Source organism: Phycodurus eques, chromosome 11 (genome assembly GCF_024500275.1).
Source record: "Phycodurus eques isolate BA_2022a chromosome 11, UOR_Pequ_1.1, whole genome shotgun sequence".
Classification (NCBI taxonomy): Eukaryota; Metazoa; Chordata; class Actinopteri; order Syngnathiformes; family Syngnathidae; genus Phycodurus; species Phycodurus eques.
Window position 1 is genome coordinate 20,830,944 of NC_084535.1, and position 24,018 is coordinate 20,854,961.

A 24,018-nucleotide genomic window follows, 5' to 3' on the forward strand; every position below is an offset into this window, starting at 1 on the left:
AAATGTTTTAACAGTGGTAATAAATGAGCACGGCGTTTGTTATTGTGGTTTTCCTTGGCTGTCGCGTAAAACGGTTTGCCTGAAACCTAACGACATTCATAAACTTTTGTTGTTTGACTCTTTAATCTTTGTAGGGCAACGGTCCCCTACCTTTTCTGTGTCAGCGGACAAGTTTTACGTAAAGACGGTTTGATGGACCGGCATAGAAACAAATGATTAAATATACAAGTCACCATTATGCTGATGTAGTTGTAATTAGTGCGACCCTTTCCCTTTTTCGCTTCATCAAGCTGATGTCATCTTGGGGTAATATTTTTCACGGTGCCAAATAAGTTTTTGATGGCTTCTTTGCCTCATTGCTAGCCTGTTGTGGCATATTACACAGAGAATTCGTCCTTGCAAGAGTAGTACTAGTAATATACCCCTAATATTCCTAACATTTTTTAAAATTAGTGTGTCTGTACTGATGTCTTAAATATGTTGGTATGCCCAATATAAAAAAACCTACACACAGGTCCAATGAACCAAGTTGACTGATGACCCAAATTGATCAGATTGTAAATTAACTACCTTCATCTATTGACATAACCACGAGTTGATAATGGGAGCTTTTGCTTGGATGTTAAGCTTGATTGAACAGATGTCTGTTACCATGACAACAGCACCGCTCCGCTGGACAGAGTGTCTATAAAAGTCGAACTGTTGTTTTGTTTCTGCAGCCGTCGCTGGTCCGGGACATGACCGAGTTCAAGAGGAGTCTGCCTCTCTTCCCTCTGGTCAGGCCTCACATCAACTTCATGGCAGCCAAACTGTGAGTGGGCGAGCCTGACCGCGTCCACACGAAGGATCCACGCATGCTGTCACGGAACATCGGGAAGACGAGGCTCTGACTGAGCCTGCATGAGTGTGTGTGTGTGTGTGTGTGTGTGTGTGTGTGTGTCTGTGTCTGTGTCTGTGTCTGTGTGTCTTTGGTCGAGTACATATGAACGTCTGCACATGCAGGCTGGATCCACTACAAGGAGAAGCTCGGGAACAAATGCGTGTAACAGAGATGCACAGATCACTGTAGCTGTGATTAACGGTAGAGCCTCATGTTCAAGTTGAACAGGAGATGCAACACTTAAAAATGATGTCACAGTCCTGTATAAGCATTTGTAGAGGACAACCACCTGACAAAGACCTTTTTACTCATTCTCATGTCCCTTATCTGCCTCGGCGAGATGGTTTTAATCCTCGCACGGTTTTCTTTTTAACCTGGTAAAATGTTGGGACCCTTTTGAGGTATTTTTAATCAGCTTACCTTGAAGAACCTCACCCATAAAAAAATTATTTATTTTTAATTTCAACTTTAAATACTACAAAAAAGACATCTCAGGGGGACTGACATGCAGATTATTTTTTTTTTTTTAACCTTCAGTTCTAGATTCAAATAAAGTTTTATCAGACTGTCATTTACATTATTTTGTTCATTTTAATAAATGTGAGATCAAATTCTGATTTAGGTTTGTTGTGTAAAGAATTGTCTTGTGGTCGGGACTGTGGATTGTTATGTCAGCACCACTGAGCTGTGGAAAATCTTCCCCCGACGCCCCACCCCCCATTCTATCGTTAATTGCCAAGTTAAGATCATTTCCAGGTGGAGAACCCTCTTCAATCAATTGCAATGAACGAGAACTCAGCCATGAGTCCAACAAGTGTGGGACATTTCCGGAAATGGGACGTTTAGCTTATATATTCCATTGGTTGTTCTCCAACTTAATGTTAAGAAGACATCTACATTTGAAAGATAAGAATTCTCCAGGTTCATTTCCATTTTCAACTTTGTAACCACACACACACAAATTATTCCCAGGAGAGGAAGCTAGTACACCTGCAGCTCAGTATTTTCCTACATTTTAAGATGCTGTCGGTGCCCAGCAAGTAGTGCACGTGATGCTGCTGTGTTCTTAAATATTACAACACTTCATTTGTAATTGGAAAAATACATTTATTCACAGAACAGATAAAGGATTGAACTCAAAACTGTGTGCAGGGAAAGCTTGCCAAGCTTACGCGTGCAAGTTAAATATTCCAAAGTGTCTTTTCACAATAAAGTTACATGTACGGACCGTCTCCTCTGAGGGAAAACGGCAACTTTCAGCTTTTATTGCAGCCACAGCTCCACACTCTCACAATTTTGTAAAAATCAAGCAGTGAAACCTACTTGTGGTAAATCTTTTCTAAACTTGACCCAATTCACATTCCCAAGTGTTGCTGGTGCAACATTTGAGTCAACGGGATTGGATGAATAAATGAACCTTTTCAATTTTTCCACACGTCCCCCATTACAACATTCAGCTGTCTACAGTGACAACCATATTGAAATAGAGTTGATCACATGATGAAAAACTTTTTTTTCATCAAAATTGTATCCTCGCTTTTACGTTCCCATGGGACCAGCATGTCTGTCTGTGTTTGGGCAAAAATTCGTAATTTTATAAGATGTGATTATTATTACGAGACTTCCAGACAATCAAGGTGTAGGCCTGAAAACGCCAAATGTGTGTTCACATTGTTCTCTTGGGAGCAGCTTGAGGAGGAAAAGCACAAAGGACGATTCCTGGCAGTCACTTCATGCTTCCTGGTTGTGTTTGAACTACAATTAACATTTTATCTTTCAAACATCCCAAACACTGTAGTGACTCCCAATAGAAACACCCCAAACACAGGCAATGGGGACTTTTCCAGTAAATGTTATAAAACAATTTATTATTATAAAACCTACTTCTACATGCCTTACATTTCTTCTCCTTAAAATACAATTGAGGTTTTACAGTCCTCGCATCTGTAGGTGTAGTGTACACATTCTCTGGTGTGCGTGTTTGTGTGTTGTCCATTTTCAGCAGAGCGAAATAGAGGTTTAAAAACAGAGTTGGCAGGATTCCAATGGTGGGAAGGTCATTTGTGGGATGGTGACACTGACTGACACCTCATCCACCGTGGGTCGACATTTGCTCAGGCTTCCTCCTGCTCAGGGAAGTTGAGGATCTTGCGGTGGGCTTGCCGCATGTACTGCTGCTGTTTGAAGTACACTTTGAACGCCCCCTTTATGGCCACAAAGGCGATTCCTCCCTGTGAAGGACATGGAAATTGACAGCTTTTCATAATGTTTATAAAGTATACAACTTCACTGTACTTCAGGGTGGCAGAATGAGAGTGTCCGCCAAACTAAAACAAAAACATGTTTGAGGTTGCACTGTCTGATATTCACAAAAACAGCAGCTTATTAAAACAAGGAATACAGTTAAGGTTAGCATGTTCCAGTTTCTCATGTGGCCCTTTTCAACAATCAATTGAACACCCCTGATTTAAGCTATTCAACGTTTTGTCAATTGCTCTGCTTTGGTCACTTGCAGTGCCACTGGAGAAAGCTCCAACTTTTGCCAGCCAGAAGTACACAAGGCCCTGGTGAAATGATTATATTCTGTGCGCGTGTGTGGCTCCACACACCAGGATGGTCCTCTGCAGGTTGGAGTTAACGCTGCTGAACATGAGCTTGCCCACAATGGTGGCGATCGTGGGGAACACCAGCGCGCCACACAAGATCCGAGTGGCGGAGACGTGATCGGCCAAGGGGCTCGCCTCGGCCGGGATGCGAGGGACTGGGCAGCCGATCCCTGTGGAGACGCACGCAATGGAAAACTTAGCTTGGGTTCTGACTTCAGTGACGGTGGATGAAATTACAGTGAAACCCCTTCACCGCAGGCCGTGAAACCTGGTGAAAATCTGTGATTTAGACAAAGAAACATGTTTCAAATAACCCAGACTCTTTAAACACATTTCACTTTTCTCTTTTTTTTTTTTTAAAATAAACACTTTCATGTATTCCTTCTCACTATTGCGGTCTATTGAACAATATCACTTTGAGGAAATGAAAAGACAATTATTCAAATAAGAGGCAATGCATACTTGCTTCAAGCTGTTTGTCACTTGTGGTCAAAGTTTACTGTAAACCTGATATAAGAGTCTTGAACATTGTTTATTTAAACACCAAAATGATCGAACCATATGTTCCTCTGCTAGCTTAATGCTTATGGATGGTTGGATGGATACTTTATTCATCCCATGAGGGAAATTAAATGTTAAACACCATAGAGGCACGCCCTCCAGGCGGATGCCCGGGGGCCGCCACGGCGAGTAGAATAGAGCCCTGTGTTGATTCCTTACGAAGCAAAGCAAAAGCTGCAACGCAACAATGACTGACTTTTCTGGGTTCCACTTTCAGCTCAGTCTCCTGTGTAAACCTGTTCTCCCCATGCTTCAGTCAGCAGGATTTAAAAAAAAAAAAACAGAACAGGCCGAATTTGTGGCCCACGGGCCTGCCAAATTGTCCAGAGGTGGGAATGTGAGTGTAAAATGTTATTTGAATTTGGTTTCCAGTCCAGGGTGTAACCCGCTTCTTGCCCAAAGTCAGTTGGGATAGGCTCCAGCTGACAAGCGCTACAGAAAATGAAGGAATTAATGCATTTCTTTCATCTTCCGCTCACAAAGTGAAGAGAGTGAGTGTAGCCTACAGCAGAAGTCTTTGCCAACGGAGTTACAGCATTTCCCTGGCACATACAGTAGGGTTACACTCCAGAACTCCCCGCAATAAATGTAAATCCACAAAGTACCAAACATATTCATTTGATCATTCATATATAATTTGAATCAATGCATAATACCAATACAACATATACATGTGAGGTGCAGGTACAGTGGGTACGGAAAGTATTCAGACCCCCTTAAATTTTTCACTCTTTGATATATTGCAGCGGCACGGTGGACGACTGGTTAGAGCGTCAGCCTCACAGTTCTGAGGACCCGGGTTCAATCCCCGGCCTCGCCTGTGTGGAGTTTGCATGTTCTCCCCGTGGCTGCGTGGGTTTTCTCCGGGCACTCCGGTTTCCTCCCACATCCCAAAAACATGCATTAATTGGAGACTCTAAATTGCCCGTAGGTGTGAATGTGAGTGCGGATGGTTGTTTGTTTGTATGCGCCCTGCGATTGGCTGGCAACCAGTTCGGGGTGTACCCCGCCTCCTGCCCGATGATAGCTGGGATACGCTCCAGCACGCCCTTGACCCTAGTGAGGAGAAGCGGCTCAGAAAATGGATGGATGGATGGATGTTATATTGCAGCCATTTGCTAAAATCATTTAAGTTAAAATGTTTCCCTTCAATGTACACACAGCACCCCATACTGACAGAAAAGGGATTGCAATTTGTTCTAACTAGCCGTGATTGGCTATATCAAATTAGCTGTTTACTTTATCGTAGACGTGCAGTGGTGTAAGCCAGTTCTGCCTTTTTTTTTTTTTTTTTTTTTTTTTTTGTGTGAAATGAAATGATCCCAAATCTTTGGCATCACTGTCTTTTACGCACTCTTTCCTCCTGGCTCGCGCTTATTGCTAAGTGGAGTAGTAACATTTGTTCATGTGGGGAAATGATCACCGCAAAATCCCACAGTAAAATTTGATGTATACGATTTAAAAATCTGCGTGCGATAAAGTCTACCCCGATATGAGGGAGGACTGTGCATGCTGACCAGGAAAGATGTTGTTGAGGATCTGCAGCTTGTTCGAGTACTTCCTCCACAGGCGCAGGACGTAATCCTCCCAGCGGATCATCTTGCCGAGGATCAACATGACGGGGATGGTGGGCAGGCCGATGAGAAGGAAGAGCGGGTCAGCCCTCTCCATAACATCTAGACCCTCCTTGTGGCCCACCACCTGCAGACGGGACAAGGTAAACGACCACATTGTATTACACTGGGCATTTGACTACATCTTCATAATTGCAATCTTCTTGAGATCTTTTTAATAATTTGATTCCTAATTGAATCGTGTCTTGAATGACAACAGCAATAAAATTCCAGCTAAAGTACAGTAAGAACCAAACGCAGGAGAGCGAAGGTGCTTTCATGATTTAAATAGCGAACTTGTACGGACTCCATTAGTCAGACCTGCATGACAGTGACGGCGCCGTACGTGACAGCAGTCCAATATATGGACCCCACCATGATGCCAGCGGCAGCGAAGGGTCCGGCTTTCGAGATGAGTCGGTCGGCCAGGTCCAGTACGTAGACCACAGGACCTGATTGAGACAAACATCAAAACTCAATGAGGAGTATCACAACATTATGACCACTTGCACAATTGCTAAATAAAATATTCTGCCTTTGCAAGAATAGCAATGTTCAGCTTTGAGGGAAACACATTTAGGGTGGGGGTTGGTCGGTCAGCCGGGGGGGGGGCGCGTTAATCAAAATTTGGGGACATAACTGTTTCCACAGTTACATAATGCGGTATAGGAAACAAAAATGAGCTCCCTATAAGGGAATCCATTTTAAATGAATCTTCCAATTCTGAGCAGGACTATGAAAATATAATTAATTACCTGTGTTGATTCGACAACACCTGGGCCATTTTGAAGATGCTTTTCTAAAGGTCAAGTGATTTCGTTTCCTATTTCCGAGGAAAACCACTTTTGCCCGAGATTCTCCCCAATTTTAATGATTCAACCACATCCCAGAATGAACAGAGTTCAAGTGGTACACACCAAGCAAGAAGACAACAGGAAAAGATGGCAAAGCCATGCTAACCGCTGAGCTAGCATGGTACAGTACACTTTTCACAGAAGTCTGACTGGAACCACATGACAGCAGAGAGTAACCAACTATGAACAGCAAATTAAACCCATTAATAACTGTCTTGAGTGAAAATAATGACAAAAGGTACCCCTTTGTTTTTTCTTCATTTCAAACCACCACTGGGTCTTCTTAATGTTGGGGGCGAATGGCCATTCTGATGTGAAGCCTGAACAGCTCTTTTTCCCGCAGCACAAGGATGAAATCAAAGCTGTAAAATCAACAGCCCCAACATTTACATTTGCTGGCAGATCAAGTGTGGGAACGGAGGTGGCAGAGGAAATACATGAAAACATTTACGGATTCTGAGAGAGGGTTATTCTGAATTTATGGGATTATTTTTAGCCATGAGACAGACTTTGTATTTCCAGAAGCAGACCAAGTGCTACACATAAAGTAGGGTTGCTACTCTCTCCACATTGGACTCGTTTAAAACTGTGACATTGCATTTTAACGTGGCGTTATTGCAGACTCACCTGCTGCCAGTCTTTTGCAACTTCCCAGATCTACTACGCCTGTGTTTAAATGTAGTTCCGGAATGATCTTGTGATGCTTGAGCACATTTATGTGGCTTATTTTGATGACAGCGTATGAATGCCTTCCGCTCTCTCCCTGCCTGAGCATTACGCCGCCACGGCTGGAGGAAATTGGGTCACCCATTAATGATCCGACGGACGAACGGGACGAAGAGCCAAGCATTTCAATAAATCCACTGACAGCCGATTTTGTAATTAAGATAATTAAAAACGGGGGTAGAAACGGCAATGCTTCAGTAGTGTATACGCGTGTGTGTGTGTGCGCGCGCACGTTTGTCAGACTGTTGGCAGTGAATTCTCCCTGTGGGATCAATAAAGTCGCCTTCTTCTTCTGTTCAGCTGTGCTGTTGCTGCCATGTGCACAGAGTCGACTGCAAAGGAGGAGCAACCGAGGACACGCTGTCCTCTGAGCGGTGTCGAGATCGGCTCGCTTTGGCTCTGCAGCAGGTGCCGACGGGAGTACTGCCACACGGGAAAATGACTACACGACGACCCGCTTCCATCGCTCCTTGCGCCACACTTCTATTACAATAAACAAAAGCTGGGTAAATAGAAAAGCTGATATGTGGCTGTGGGGTTTCACAGCGGGCAGTCTGTGGAAATGAGATGAGCTCGGCAGTAACCCTGAGAAGATGAAGACTCCCATCCAACTCTCATTATTCCATCCCCTAAATTGAAAGCTGGCAGTGTGCGCAAGCTGCGAACTTGCTATTATATTGACAACTAATTAAGGCACAGCATGTGTAGTCAAACAAGGAATACTCACTCAACAACAGGCTGTGTAAGGAAGGTATAATGTACAACAGTCCAGGGCCCTTGTGCCTTTACAACCACTGCAATAAAATAAAGGCTGCAAGAAAACAGAGTCACTGCAGTAGTGATGCGGCTGAACTGCGTGAAACTCACCTTTCTGACTTTAAGGTGATACAATAGAAAACCCAGAGCATCTCGTGTAAACATAAAAATAGAGCTATGAATCTGGATTTACAACAAAGATTCATAAGTATATCATCCTTGTCTTTGCTTTACACCCGACATTGTTATTTTACAGAAAACAACAAAAACTGCGATTGTACACTATACTTTGGCATGCTAATTTTGGAGGTGTTGCTTGTTGTGTAGGGCTACTACATCACAGTCGGTACGGAACGTTTTCAGACCCCCTTAAATTTTTCACTTTGTTATATTGCAGCCATTTGTTAAAGTAATTTGAGTTTTTTTTTTCCCCCCTCAATGTACACACAACACCCCATATTGACAGAAAAAAAATGTAATTGTTGAAATTTTTGCTGATTTATTAAAAAAGAAAAACTGAAATATCCCACAGCCATAAGTATTCAGACCCTTTGCTGTGACACTCATATTTAACTTGGGTGCTGTCCATTTCTTCTGATCATCCTTAAAATGGTTTACACCTTCGTTGGAGTCCAGCTGTGTTTGATTATACTGATTGGGCTTGATAAGGAAAGCCGCACACCTGTCTATATAAGACCTTACAGTGCATGTCAGAACAAATGAGAATCACGAGGTCAAAGGAACTGCCTGAAGAGCTCAGAGACAGAATTGTGGCAAGGCACAGATCTGGCCAAGGTTACAAACAAAATTTCTGCTGCACTTAAGGTTCCTAAGAGCACAGTGGCCTCCATAATCCTGAAATGGAAGACGTTTGGGATGATCAGAACCCTTCCTAGAGCTGGCCGTCCGCCAAACTGAGCAATTGGGGGAGAAGAGCCTTGGTGAGAGATGTGAGAGAATTTTATATCTTGAAAGATGAGTAATAGGTCAATCTTACAATCTCATAGACTCAATTGAGATAAAAAATGACTTGAGATAACAGCCGCTTGTCAGCACTCTGACAGGTGCAATTTCAAGTTGATCTTTGAATGTAATTTCATTTTGTCAGAGAGCCGTCCCTACGAACCAGTTGGAATATCGCAGTTTTCGTCACTGCTCATGACTGATCGTTTGACTAGCCATGTGAAAGTTTACGTGTTGAACTACTTAAGAAAATGCCCGACATGAGACGCATCCCTGTCACAATTCAATTTACCAGAAGCAGCATCACACCCCACTCTGCTCAGCTTTTGATGAGCTGCTTGATCAGCTCTTACTTGACCCAGTTTACTTCCAACTCCCCACTCCCAAACTCAAAGTACTACACTCACGCTTCTGTCTGACACCAGACAGTGGGGCTAGGAGACTTTATTTGAAATCAGCAGGTAAGCTGTACATAATTTCTTACCCCACCGTCCCTAAAAATGTATTAGGTGATTCAGTGAAAAATTTAAAAGACAGCTGATCTTATGATCTTCTCATGACTCCAATTCAAAGGTTTCTATAACAGGGAAATTACACCAATGATTCCAAAGACAATTCCTGAGAAGTTGATTACCGAACTGTTTTCACAAAAGGATGACTCTCCTCACATCTGCCAATTCAGTCATCCAGCGATGGCATGCAGATGGTAAGTGGCCGCTATAAGAACGTGTAAATAATAAATCACTAAAACGCTACTGACTAAATGTTTAAATTTAAAAACTAAACTTATAGGTGGTAGGCTGACAATATTTGACAAAGAAAGTGCCCCGAATATAATGATAAAGACCCCAAAATGGGAATTCATTTAAAAAAAAAAAAAAAAAAGATTTGAAAACTTGGAATCACTACATTCTCATTGTGCGTCCTACAAAAGCCTTCTGTGGATAACATGACAATTGGACAGTTAACTTAGAAACAGGGTTTCAACTTCTTTCAGAACACCACCAATAGGTAATTTTAAAAATACATTAAAAAAAAATAATTCAAACTGTGAACACACGTTAGTGGTACTTTCTTTGAGAGAATTTTCAATTATTATATTTTAAAGATTTATCCATCATTCTATTTTTGATATCATGTGTCACAGGTAAACTAGAGCCTTTCTGAGCTGACTTTGTGGTACACCCTAGGCTGGTCACTAGCCAATCGCAGGGCATTTGAAATTCATTTTGATTTCCTATTACCGTGGAACATCCAAAGTCAAGGACAATTCATCTTGTGATGCTGGTCAAATGACAGTTTGTCCCACTGAGATTATATGTAGACGAATACAGAGTCAAAACTGTTACCAGCATAAAATCGCAAATATCATATTTAAAGGGAGACTGCGGAATAAAATAAAAAAAAAGAATAAAGCTGATTTTTATTTATTTATTTTTTTATTGTCAGTATGACCTGTATAAGCAAAATGATCTTTAAAAAACTAAAAAAAAAAAAAAAAATTTAAAAACCAGCCCTCTCTGGATCCATCTTGAGCCTCTAATTTAATTTGCAACAAACCACTGCACCGGAGGAACAACCAATCAGAGACAGAAGGTGTGACTGACAAGGTTTCAATCATTTCTCATGCACTCGCGGAACATTTGAAGCAGGCACCACCCAGTAGTGTCGCCCTGAACTGTTACTTTGGGCTTCAGGAGCTTTGCTGAAACTACTATGGCCGAATATCCAACTCCAGAAACAAAAGAAAAATAAAAAATAAAATAAAAAGACCCTCTCTCATTTGCCAATAACTGAGTATAAGACTAGCAAACAGAAGCAGAGCAAAGGGACCTGAGGCAGCTTAGAGGATTCAGAAACAACATTTCTACTTGACAGGAAAATGTACCACTTCTTTTCACTTGTTTTTACTTTAAAAAAAATAAAAAAATAAACTTCAAACAATAACATTTCGCATTATAGTAAGAATAAGTCATGCTATCAACATAGCAGCTGTGGGTAATGGTTTGTTTACAGTGGAAATGCTAGATTAATGCTAGTGCTACTAATTTCTTGAAATGTTCCCCAGTGTGAGACTAACAAAGGTTATCTTATCAAAGCTGGATATGTGTTCTCTGTGACTACTGTAAATATTACAACCACGCATTTTCATTAATCGCATGCCATTATGAATGGCCGGGTTTGACAATCGCGCTTGTGTGTGTTAGTGAAGCCTGGATTTGGTCTGACGGCGAGATTTGTGAGGTGAGGCTACATTTGAATCTTACTACAGATTTTAACACCGCACACACCCTAATACTGAAGAAAACCTCTAATCATTCTATTAATATGGTGGCAATAATAAAAGATACTTTGAAAGTGTTCTTCAAAAAAACAAGTTTATACAAGTGACATGCATTCAGATGCTAGCCAGTTAGTGGCTAGTCAGCTAGAGGCTAATTTGAGAAGCTAATGTGACAACCTACAGTTGTGCGCACCATTATTGGCACCCAAGGAGTTTAAGTACTAAATGTGAAATATCTCCTGAAGAAAACAAATCAAGTGAAACGTTTTTCTATCGAGAACTGTTTGACACGAAAAAGCAAATGATAATATTTTATGGACAGATGAAACAAAAACTGCTTTTTGGCGATGCACACAAACAGTATGTTTACAAATGGCGCAATGAAGCTTTATATGGTGGAGGATCTATAATGCTGTGGGCCTGCTTTGTCAAGTCTGGTACTGGAAGCCTTCACTGAATCATACGCATCTTGAAATAAGACATTTTTAGAGATTTTAGAGTGAAATTTCTTACCCAGAGGAAGAAAACTTTGTTTGAGGTGAAGCTCATGGGTTCCCCAGCAAGCCAAAGACCCAAAGCACATATCCAAAAGTACACAGGAATGGTTGAAGAGGAAAAAAATTACTGTTTTAAATAACCAGCAATGAGTGCTGATCTCAATCCAATTGAAAATCTTTGGGGGAAGCTGCTGCGATTGGCTGGCGACCAGTTCAGGGTGTACCCCGCTTCCCGCCCAAAGATAGCTGGGATAGGCTCCAGCAGCCCGCAACCCTAGTGAGGATAAGCGGTAAAGAAAATGGATGGATAGATCAATGTAATCTACGACCTTATGTAAACTTGAACAAATTGCAATGGAAGAGTGGGACAAAATACCACCTGACAAGTGAAAAAAGCTTCTAGATAGATACAGGAAACGTTTGGAGGCTGTCATCGCTGCCAAAGGGTGTGCAACCAAATATTGAGGGGTGCCAATATTGCTGCACATGCTTTTTTTTGGGGGGTGGGGAGAAATTACAATATCTAAGTTGAAAAAAAAAAACTTTACTTTGGACCGCCAATTAAAGATCCTGATATAAATTTGGTATATTTCCATTTATTTCTGAAGGTATTATACAGATTATGCAAAAATGAAGGGGTGCCAATAATGGTGAGCACGACTGTACTTCATCACTCACTGCTCTTCCTTGTCAATCAGCCGAGCATATCGGACTCAAATGCACACCAGTTAAAGAATATCCATATCCAAGTCTTTATTCACAAATTGTCAAAACCAGCAAGAATAGGAATAAGAACAAAAACAGGAAGTAGAAATCTACCAAAATAAACTCATCAATACTAAACGTGTCACTGAGTCTTCCACATGGCAATTGGCAATCATCTCCAACTGGCATGGCACCGAAATACAATGCAACACTGGATCCACAAGGATAGGAGTCTTTACTGGCCTGCTTATGTAAAATTCGGTCTGTATCCTTCTTCAATTATGTTTTTTTCTTAGCACCATCTTTTTTCAGAAAACGTATGACAAAAGGCCAAAGGAAAAGCAATACAGTTAATCCTTTGATGCTGGCTGAAATTAGGTCAAGTGAGGTGCGCTGATGGCCAGAGTTATATGATGACATCGAGTGTTTATTGACAGTGTTATTATCAATCAAGGCATATTTTATAATCAAAGAATATTTTACCAGAATATTTTTTTAACTATAATGCCTTCAACAGCTTATATTCACCACACAATTAAATCAACCACGGAATTCATACTTGAACATCATTGCTCCTCCCAAATAAGAGCTTTAAACATCGTTGTTTGTCAGTGTTAAAATTGATACAGCAGTAATTATGAGTTCCTCAGGGACCTTAGCACCAAATAATCTGGTTGATAATTAACACTTTCATCTAAAAATAGCAAGCTTCCAGCCAAGTGCTAAATATCACATGCAGCAGGTTATTTACTGGGGCGAAGGAAGTGAGCTGAACCTTCTGCTTATAGCACCTTACTGAGTGACAGCACAGCCTTGGTCTCTATAAATATAAATGAACCTTTCAGGCTTCCTGCAGACAACATTGTCTTGAGGCCAGGTCCCATCTCACATTGCAGAATCTTGCTGTTTGAAGATAAAATTCGAGTGGCCCTGTGGCTGACAAATAATTCTGTGACAAGTGTGCACTATTATGCTTAAATGTGTGTTTTAAACATTATTGTTACCACACTAATCTCTAACACATGATTGCTGGATATTTAGGACAAGAAAACTGGATAATAAGGAGATTCTCACAAGCGGGCTTGGGCCTCCTGTCAAGTCATATAACTGGTGTTTGAAAATCACTGGATCACATTGACAAGTCAGGATAAATTAACCTGCTGGTTCTCCAAAACAACTATTGGACATTCAGCCAGGAGCTATACACTGTAACAATTGAACAGTCCGCTGTCTCATAAATCTTAAAAAATATACACTCATGATGGATCGATAGCTTCTGTAATCAACAGCTTATACCAAGGTCTAAAATGTTCCTGCCAAACAAGTCATGAAAAAAATGCAGCTTAACATAATGCTAACAAATAAAAAGTAAAGCTTGTACTTCTGCAATTTTTAATCCTGCAGCTACTTTCACCAGCCCCCTTGGATCGTTTCCAATGTGCCACTTACCCAGTTTGGGAAAGACAATGAGATATTCTGCATTGCACTGTGGACAGGCTACACGGGCTGTGCTGTTGCCACGCTGCTTCTCATCCACCCAGCGCTGAAGGCAGGCCTGGTGGACCCATTTGGTGGAACCCCGGCAGCGACATGGACGCACCCACTCTGCTGTGCGATCATCCTCGTCTGTTGCGAAGCATACCCAGCAGCTCCTAAAAAAAATACATAAAGACAGGTCTGATGAAGACGAAACATAAGCTGGAATACAGATCAAATGTGAATTCAAAAATCAATAAAACTGCCATAAAGGTCAAGTTGATGAATGTATATGCATGCCAATCAATAGATAAAGGTAGTTAATAGGTAGATAATAGATAAAGGTAATTAGACGAAGTGGCACTTGTAGCATACGGTTCCCTCCAAAGGTATTGGAACAGCAAGGTCAATTCCTTTTTTGTTGTTGTTGTATACTGAAGACATTTGGGTTTCATATCAAAAGATGAATAGGAGACAAAAGGTTCAGACTTCCAGCTTTTATTTCATGGTATTTACATCTAGATGTGTTCAACAACTCAGGTCAGAGCACATTTTGTTTGGAGCCAACCACTTTTCAAGTAGGCAAAAGTCTTGGAACAGACAAATTAACTTAAAGTGAAAAACATTTAATATTTGGTGGCATAACCCTTACTTGCAATAACTGCATCAAGCCGGTGACCAACTGACTTCACCAGACTTGCATTCTTCATTTGAAATGCTTTTCCAGGCCTTTACTCCAGCCTCTTTCAGTTCTTGTTTGTTTCTTCATTCACTCTCCTCTTCAGGAGGTAAAATGCATGCTCTATTGGGTTAAGGGCCAGTGACTGACTTAGCCAGTCTAAGACCTTCCACTTTTTCCCGCTGATGAAGTCCTTTGTTGTGTTGGCAGTGTGTTTTGGGTCATTGTCTTGTTGCATGATGACGCTTCTCTCGATTACTTTGAATGCATTTTTCTGTAAATTGCCAGACAAAATGGATTTATAGACCAGAATTCATTCTGCTGCTAGCATCATGAGTTACATGATCAATAAAGACTAAGTGAGCGCGTTCCAGAAGCAGCCATGCAAGCTCAAGCCATGACATTACCTCCACCATGCTTCAAAGATGAGCTCGTGTGTTTTGGGTCATAAGCAGATCCTTCCTTTCTCCATACTTTGGCCTTTCCATCACTTTGGTGGAGGTTAATCTTGGTCTCATCAGTCCATAAAACTTTGTTCCAAAACTTTTGTGGCTCATCTCTGTACTTCTTTGCAAAATCCAATTCGGCCTACCGATTCTTTTTGCTGAAGAGTGGTTTCCATCTTGTGGTATGGCCTGTATATTTCTCTCAAAGTCTTCTTCAAACATTGGATTGTGACACCTTCCCCCCTGCCCCGTGGAGGTTGGCAGTGATGTCACTGACAACATGTTGACTTTGGGTGTTTCTTCACAGCTCTCAAAATGTTTCTGTCATCAACTGCTGTTGATACCCTTGGCCAACCTGTTCAATGTCTGTCGCTCAGTACACCACAAGTTTCTTTTTTTCTTTCCACGACATTGCACATTGTTGAATTGGCTACGCCCATTGTTTGTGCAATTGCTCTGATTGATTTTGCCTCTTCTCCTACGTTCAAAATAGTTTGATTTTCTCCCATAGACAGCTCTCTGGTCTTCATGTTTGCTTAACAGCAAATGCAGTTTTTAGAGATGAAAACCACAGCCAAAAATAAGTAATGTTTAACCAATCAATCTAAAAGGCAACAACTGACCAACTAGAAACACCCATCAGTCACATGTTCCAGGACTTTTGCGCACTTGAAAAGTGGTTGGGTTTAAACAAAAGGTGCTCTGTCCTTAGTTATTTAACACATCTAGATGGAAATGCCATGAAATAAAAGATGGAACTCTGAACTTTTGTCACATATTCGTCTTTTGATCTGAAGCCCAAATGTCTTCAGTATACAACAACAACAAAAAAGGAATTGACCTTGCCGCTCCAATACCTTTGGAGGGGACTGTATGCTACAAGTGCCACTTTGACTAATTAGGCTGTGATTGCTGCCAAAGGTGCTTCAACAAAATAACAAGCCAAGGGTGTGAATATTTATGGACCTATTATGTTTAAATGTTTTCATTTTCAATACATTTGCACAACGGTCTTCAAAATGTTGAAAAAAAAAAACTATACTCAAATCAGCTTTAGAATAAGTCTGTAACATAGCAAAATGTGGAAAAATTGAAGGGGTGTGAATACTTTCTGGCGGCACTGTATGCTGCCATCCAAGCAACATCTTTTTCAGGGACGTCCCTGCTAAATTTTAGACAATGCCAAGCCACTTTCTGCACGTGTTACAACAGTGCGGCTTCGTAGTGAGAGTACTAGACTGACCTCCCAGCAGTCCAGACCAGTCTCCCATTGTGTAGCGAATTATGAAGTACAAAATACAAAAACACAGACCCCAGACAGCTGAGCAACTTAAGCTGCACATCAGGCATGAACAGAAAAGAATTACACCTATAAAGCTTCAACAAGGCGGAACGGTGGTTGATTGGTTAGAGCGTCTGCCTCACAGTTCTGAAGACCAGGGTTCAATCCCTGGCCCCGCCTGTGTGGAGTTTGCATGTTCTCCCCGTGCCTGCGTGGGTTTTCTCTGGGCACTCTGGTTTCCTCCCACATCCCAAAAACATGCATGGTAGGTTAATTGACAACTCTAAATTTCCCTTAGGTGTGCATGTGAGTGGGCATGGTTGTTTGTTTATATGTGCCCTTCGATTGTCTGGCAACCAGTTCAGGGTGTACCCTGCCTCCTGCCCGATGATAGCTGGGATAGGCTCCAGCACGACCACGAACCTAGGGAGGAGAAGCAAAAAAAATCGATGGATAGATGGAAGCTTCAACAATGAATGGGTTATGAAAAACCAAAATGGTTTTAGTTGAATTTTAGTGCCACGTCTGGTAGCTTCCAAATTGTTGACTAAAGCAATCATACAGGAGAATATGTTTTTATGCTCCAAGTGGCACAGTTAGCTCACTGCTACATGTAAATCTAAATCTGACGTAAACTTTAGGTCTTCGTTCATGCATCAGTCAACTATCTTAACAGCGCCACAACATCCCCCTTCTTTGGGTTGTCACTCAGCTACTTGACACAGTAAATGGTAACAGACAGTTGTGCTTTTGTAATTTTCACTCAGTGTGGTTACAATGTACCTTAGGTGCATTATCTTACTCATAGATACTTCCATAGGTCTAAAGGCGATCTTGAGGGTAATCTGTCACCTTCTAGTTTTGAGTAATAAATAAAAATATTACAACAGAAAAGCTGTGACTGGGGAGCTAAAAAGCTGTCAAGAGTGAAAACAGCGGCAATGGGCACAGAGGGGGGTACAAAACACAGTGCTCTCACAGATTCATTAGCTCCTATTCGGGTAACCCAGCTCCTCAGCAGGACAGGATTTAATAAACCACCAGCGAAATGCAATCCTACATGCGAAACCTGAACCTATAGCTCACCTTTTGCCTCTACATAGGTTAACAGAACTCCAGAAAAAGAATGCCTCTGTGCAACAACAATAATCAAGGTGAAAACATTTGGCTTGTAAGATCAAACATAATTCAGAAATTATTGCTTTTCATTATAGCTGTGTGCAACTCTCAGAAAAAAAGACATGTTGCAGCGTTTACTGTTTTTATGTCTGGACTTAACCAGTGTCCACGCATAAAGGGCTGTGTTCGCATCAAAACAGTCTACATTAAATATAGAGGACACTCACAGTAAAAATCCATTTGTATCCATGTACACCACTTAATACCAGCTACGTGTTGTTTTTTTCTTTTTTCCTGTATGCATGTTAAGTTTAAAGGTATGCTTTAAGTAGATTTACTTGTGACGCACTTTAAATGCTGCAAGTTCTTTCGAGCATTGCATTGTTGTTGATTCAAGTAGAACTTCATCCATCACTTTCGTTGTATCACTATCACTGCAGAGCTGGATTAACCAGACATGCAAAAACCAAAGGCATGAAAAAGGTGAAAAAATACATTGAAGGAGGACTCTGGGGCATCACCCCGGCTCCCACAGAGAATGTTTTTGATTTTAACATAAATTAAGCAATCTAGAAGACTCTGAAGAGTACAATAAGGCAAAATAAATTTTCTTCACACAGAAAAACATTTATTTATACTGCTCAAGTACATGTTGATGTACAAATTTAGGATTCAAATTAAATTTGCCTAATTGCATTTTGTTTTGGCCTCCAACGTGAGCCAGGCCAACTTCACCTGCACCTGATGCCTGCTTCAAGCTGTGCCACATGAGTAGCATCCTCCTCTTTAAGCATTCTGGAAAATAATTGACTACAATCATTGTCTGTTTCACTTAATTTTTCACTATTACCAACTTCAAAGGCTAATCCCAAATGCATCCTCCAGGAAATTATTACCGTATTTTCACGACCGGCGCGCCTTATGTGTGCACAGAGTTCCAAAATCTGTAAAAGTTGTTGTGTGACTTTGATGAGCGCGCCGCTTGACCGACTGGGAGCATTTCCTGCCGACACGCTGCTTATATAGAGGAAAGGCGGACCTTGACTGAGGACAGCATGCGGACGTTAAAGGGGGAAGGGTGCGCGTGAAAGAGGACACTAAAGGTACACCCCCAGTAGGTATATTGTGCCGGTATGTGCAAAACAGTTTGGCTAAGGACCCCCACTGGGACCACAACCAGGGCCTGACCCACAGCACCTCAACGTGAAAATACAAAACCAGTGTAACAAATACGACACTGGCTGATCTGATGAGCAAAAATGTTGCTTAAACGTAAGAGTAGCAATCGAGGATGTCTGCTCCAGAGGTGGGTAGAGTAGCCAAATATTGTACTCCAGTAAGAATACTGTTACTTGACAATAACGTGACTCGAGTAAAAGTAAAACGTAATCCTCCAACAAATTACTTGAGTAAAAAGTACACAGTGAAATAATTACTCAAGTACTGAGTAAATAGTAACTTCTGATTTTTTTTAACCAAGGCGTGAATATCAATAAAACATTTTTTTTTTAAATTACAAAATAAAATGCAAATTCAGCAAATTCTGATGATGTTGTTTGTATGCACAGTCAAAACATCAGCTATTTACTCCACGGTGTTTTCTCAAGTTATAAGTGAGCTGAAATATCCACTTTCGGGCAGACAGTGCCAGAAAAAAATACTACATGAAAGCTGTTGTTTTTGTTCATCTAAATGTAAACACGACAAGTTGCGTGCCGTTGCCTTCATGCTAACGATGGCTTTACCAATATGTCCACCACGTAGGTACGATGATCAGCCGGGTTGGCTTAGCGAGTTTTAATTCCTATGCCCGGGAACCCCAATAGAAGACGATGTGTGAGGTCATGTGACTTGCTTGTGTCGTTTGATTGGTGAGCAAACAGCGCCAATGCGGAAGTCTAAGTTGTAGTCTCGCTCACGAAATAGTTGATAAAGAAGCAATAATTGATAAATAAAAGTAGCAACAGACATATAGATCATTGTAATGGAGTAAAAGTACCATTACTTCTTAGCAGAAGCGGCGGAAGTGTTTTTTTCTAGTCTCGTCAACTGCTGTGATTTATCCAAAGCCGGTCCCGAGCTCACAGGCGGAACCTCAGGCCGATGCGCCAGCATATTAGTTCGCCGCGGAGTAATATTCACAATTACATCTGTGTGGATGGCGGATGTGTGGAATGCATCTAGCTGCCAGCATTCAAGGAGTATGAAACAGCCTAGAACGACAGCGACCCCCCAAGAAAAACTCATCGGATCTGTACGATTCACGGAAATGGCCTATTTTGAGTTCAAAATGGCAAATTTCACGGCGACTGATTTGCATGTATGATTAACACTGTGTACAAAAATAAGTGTGGCACCTTGGCGTGGGTCTCATCTCACAAGTCAAGCGCTAGTATTTTTCGAGAATATAAGATACATCCATTGTGAAATAAAAGCAGTCTTTGTAGGGTGACGGTTGGGAAACGGGATACACACTACAACGCAATGACATGAGAGCACAAGAATGGGAATAACAAAACATCTAAAACCTTATAAAACCTCCTTATGGTTCTACTAAATGACAAATTGACATCCGGATGATTACAAAAACTATATTTGTGAAGTGTTCGACAATCAAATATTTTTGATTGACAGGTTGAGTGGCCTGGCAGAGGATGATGTAAAATGAATGTTAACCCAGGTTACATCACATATATGCCTACAAGTTACACTGCAAAGTATGTGATATAACAAATAATAATAATACAAATTAAAAAGTTGTTTGAACCTAACGTGCCTGTAATTGTTTTATCAATGCCTTGAAGGTGAAACAAGTTCATTTTTCACAAAATAAATCACACTCGGGGGGTCTCATTTGGGACCATGGCATTTATTAGTGTACTCTATAACATTTGCTGGCCTTTCACTTTTAGAGGTCTGAGCATGTCAGCATATCAGTCACTGGACATGTTTTTTTTTGTTGCTGTTGTTTTACAGGCAGGCTGTTTGTCCTTTTGGGTTCTTTGAAAGTCGGGTATGTAAATGTTTGTTTCATTACTAGGCCGTAGTAATCCAATATTTAATTAGCAGTCGCTTTCTTTGTGGTCATGGTGTACATGCTGCCTGGGCAAGATCTAAAACTAAAGCTGCGACTACAGTAAAATGTATGATATTTCATCACACACCTGCATGCTGTGAGACCGTTTATCATTTTAATACTGTGCTGAAAATGCCACAATATTCTGCAGTGTATAGCAAAGTTGTCCTTCATTTAGCTGAGATCAGGACAAACGAAGCTGAAGCCAAGCGACAGGAGGAGAGATGATGAAGCAGAAAGACACTGCAGCAAAACCTCGGAGAAAAGAATCTCACATGCTGTTAAATGTCATTCTCTCCCTCTATCAACGGTGTTTCTTTCTCTGGCCTCCGGTATCTTTAACTCAGCATTCCCTGACCACTGGGGTGCGGACTGGCACCATACAGTTGGACATGTGTTATTGGGGCAAAGATTGAACAAAAAATATTTCATTGATCAGAGTCTGAAATAATTTATTTTGAAAATCAGATAAATCCATCTGTGCTTCTCCACACAGCTCAAACTGCTTGTCTCTGTCATGTGATAAGGTAGTAAAAAAGCTAGCCCACAACCTAGCAAAAATGAGTGAAAAAACTTTGTAGCGCTTCTTCAGAAAGGGTAAAAGGCATATGATTTGACAAAGGGTTCAAGCCTACAACTTCCAAGAAAAAGAAAACTGCATTTAAGACAATGTTAGCAGTCCTACTTTAAATACCAGTTATCCCAACAGGCGATTTTCTCTTTTTTTGCTCATTTCTTTTGTTGATTTGAATGTGTGTTTGGGTCAGTCATGCTGAAAGATGAAATTGCCCTTCATCTTCAGCTTCAGCTTCAGCTTTCTGGTAGAAGCCGAAAGGTTATGTACTAATACTGACTGATATTTGGAAAAATTCCCTCCATCTAGACCAGGGGTGGGGAAACACATCCAGCCCATTGATCATTTCAATCCGGCCCGCCAAAGATTGGTACAGAATCGCCCAAATCATACCAAAATCATGACTGCATTCATTTGACCTTGTCCTATAATGCCAAGTGGTTCCACCGGGTTGTGCTGTAATGCCCAGTGGTTCCACTAGGTTGTTCTGTAATGCCCAGTGGTTCCACCAGGTAGCGCAGTAGGTACAGTGATACATTGACTTGACTTTGGCTGTTCTGTTTTTACTCTGCTACTGCTCTGAACCATTCTTCAACCATGAATGGACCAAGGAAAAGTCATCTGAACAGTGGTGCCGGTAAAAGTGGTTACTCCCAAATTCCGCCATTTTGAGTAACGAGTAAAGTAATGCATTACTTTCCCCAGGAGAGTAACCAGAATACAGTTACTTTGTGCAATAATCACACTGTCTAATCAGCATTTTATATGCCACACCTCTGAGGTGGGATGGATTATCTCGACAAAGGAGAAATGCTCACTAACACAGATTTGTGAACAATATTTGAGGGAAATGGCCTTTTGTGTATGTAGAAAAAGTTTTAGATCTTTGAGTCCAGCTCATGAAAAATGGGTGCAAAAACAAAAGTGTTGCGTTTATATTTTTGTTCAGTGTATGTGTCAGGACTGAGAGCTACACGTGGAGCCATCTATACTTCTGGAAACACACGGCCGTGACGTACAACATTCACTATCGTTATAAGCTATGGGATATTGACTTGTTGGGTCGGATCGAGGCCGGTTTGTATTCACAACACAAATGATCTGCACGAGTCCGTTTGGAAGCGGACCGAGACCACTTCAAAAAGTAGGTCTTGGAGCAGTTGTTGGGTTAGCACCAGGACTCGCTGGTGTGTACTCACGCCTGCACAAAAGGTCCAGGCTAAGGGGGAAACCAACTCTGGTTCATTTAAAGCGGACCAAATGAGGCAGGTGTGAATACTCCCTAAGAGCAATATTTCTGTTCTGCATGCACTCACAGTGCCACTGATGAAAAATGAGCCACTGATGCTAGCTTGCAGTTACATATTTTGGTAACTGCTTATGAGGCTTCCTATTAACGGCAAGATACATTTTCATGCATGCAAGACCCCATAAAATGTACTCAAACTGAAGAAGGTTTTCCCCATTTGCAAACTATGTTCAGCTCCTGACCATTATTTTGTTAACCAGGTCACTTAGCTTTCTATATTTACTTTAGCTTCATCAATTCATCGGGTTGTCCATTTCTGTGTTTAGCAAGCTTTCCAATGATACCAGCCTTTTGAAATTAGGATAAAGATGACAGTTTGAATCTCGGATTCAACAAAAAGGTCAGACTTATAATCTTGACCCCTATTGTCTTTGTATGAACATGTTGGCAAGAAATTGGTGTATTTTAAGCTCTTTTAAATATACATAACTTTGTAAAAAAAATATTTGTCACAGGAAAATGATACCATCGACTTTAAATATTCATAACTTTTAAAAAAAATATTTGTCACAGGAAAATGATACCCTCGACTTTAAAAGAGCTTTCTGATAATGTTGGTCAAATCAATTGGTCTTTGAATTTTACACAAAACTTTTATATTTCACCAGATTCCATGTGCTCAATTTCATTAAATCCTTCAAAATATAGCCTTAAACAAAGCTACAAACTTCAAAAGCCTTGAACGTGGATGACTACCAAAAAAAAAATAAAAATCTTCCTCAGAAGTAACAGCATGACTCTAGTTAACAGGTCAAAGTAATGTACAAGCAGTAAAATATAACAGCAAAAGTTGGTGTTTCCATATAACCATAACAGTGGTAAAAGACTATCGCTTGTTAGCCATCAATTGATGACAACTGTTGTGCTTTTACATACTGGTACGTAGCCGCCATTAGAATGCTAGCGGTACACTCACCTGTCCAGATTCTGCTGCAAGACCACCTCATCTTCGTCCGCCATTATCGAGAACAATATGATATCGTTTAGACGCCGTGTTGCTGCAACCGATGACTTAATTTGCAGCTATACATTAAAAAAAAAAAAAAAAAAGAGGAAGAACAAAAGGAAAAACCCGTTAAATCACGGGCACCAGGGACGGCCGCTAGCTAAGCAAGCTACAAAGGCCTTCGTGTTGACGCGGGTCGGCGTACCTACCAACCAACCAACCTATTTTTTGAGCAAAACAATTGATTCTATTGCGGTTATTGCGGGCTATCTATCACTTCGCTGCAACTCGTGCACTACGGCAAAAAGCAAACATGTTTATTCTGGCTATGGCCAAGTAGGCTGTCACTCATATTACCACATCGGTGTGACCGCTCGACTCGGATTCGATGACAGCAGGCGGCTGTGAGGCAGCCCACAGCAGCACGGCCATGCGTGAAACGTCACCAAAATAACCACGTGTCCATTGGCTTGACTTTTCCCCGACATGGGAAATGTAGTTTAACCACTCCTCTGTCACGTTATAGTACAGTCGTGCCATTTATTAAAAGGGGATGTCAATTAGCGTATGTCTGCTGCTTCGTCGCATTTTTATCATCATAAATCATAATCACAACATGCCAATGTATAAGATATAAAAATAAAAAGAATCACACAATAATTACAT

The 24,018-nt window shown here is 41.1% G+C and overlaps 2 protein-coding genes across 3 annotated transcripts in view; one reads left to right on the forward strand and one right to left on the reverse strand.

Moving 5' to 3' along the window:
• ide (insulin-degrading enzyme) overlaps positions 1-2,999 on the forward strand; it is a 40,968-nt gene extending 37,969 nt beyond the window's left edge. For both annotated transcript variants that reach the window (XM_061691029.1, XM_061691028.1), the window contains exon 25: positions 720-2,999. In XM_061691029.1, the coding sequence (XP_061547013.1) occupies positions 720-815 (96 nt within the window). In that variant the 3' untranslated portion in view covers positions 816-2,999. The remainder of the gene's footprint in view (positions 1-719) is intronic.
• marchf5 (membrane-associated ring finger (C3HC4) 5) lies at positions 1,967-23,766 on the reverse strand. Its single transcript, XM_061691031.1, has 6 exons — positions 23,323-23,766; positions 13,895-14,097; positions 5,982-6,112; positions 5,565-5,748; positions 3,490-3,656; positions 1,967-3,111 (listed from the first exon to the last, which is right to left on the reverse strand). Exons 1-6 carry the CDS (start codon positions 23,364-23,366, stop codon positions 2,995-2,997), a joined length of 846 nt encoding a protein of 281 aa, XP_061547015.1. The 5' UTR covers positions 23,367-23,766; the 3' UTR covers positions 1,967-2,994.
• Positions 23,767-24,018: the final 252 nt, after the last annotated feature.

Bases quoted from the DNA above. Each gene is read 5' to 3' on its own strand.
- marchf5 (XM_061691031.1), bottom strand. From the start codon at position 23,366: ATGGCGGACGAAGATGAGGTGGTCTTGCAGCAGAATCTGGACAG. The intron at 5,749-5,981 runs GTCTGACTAATG...TCCCGTCTGCAG, and splicing joins GCGCCGTCACTGTCATGCAG to GTGGTGGGCCACAAGGAGGG. The intron at 3,657-5,564 runs GTCAGCATGCAC...GCGTCTCCACAG, and splicing joins CCTCAACAACATCTTTCCTG to GGATCGGCTGCCCAGTCCCT.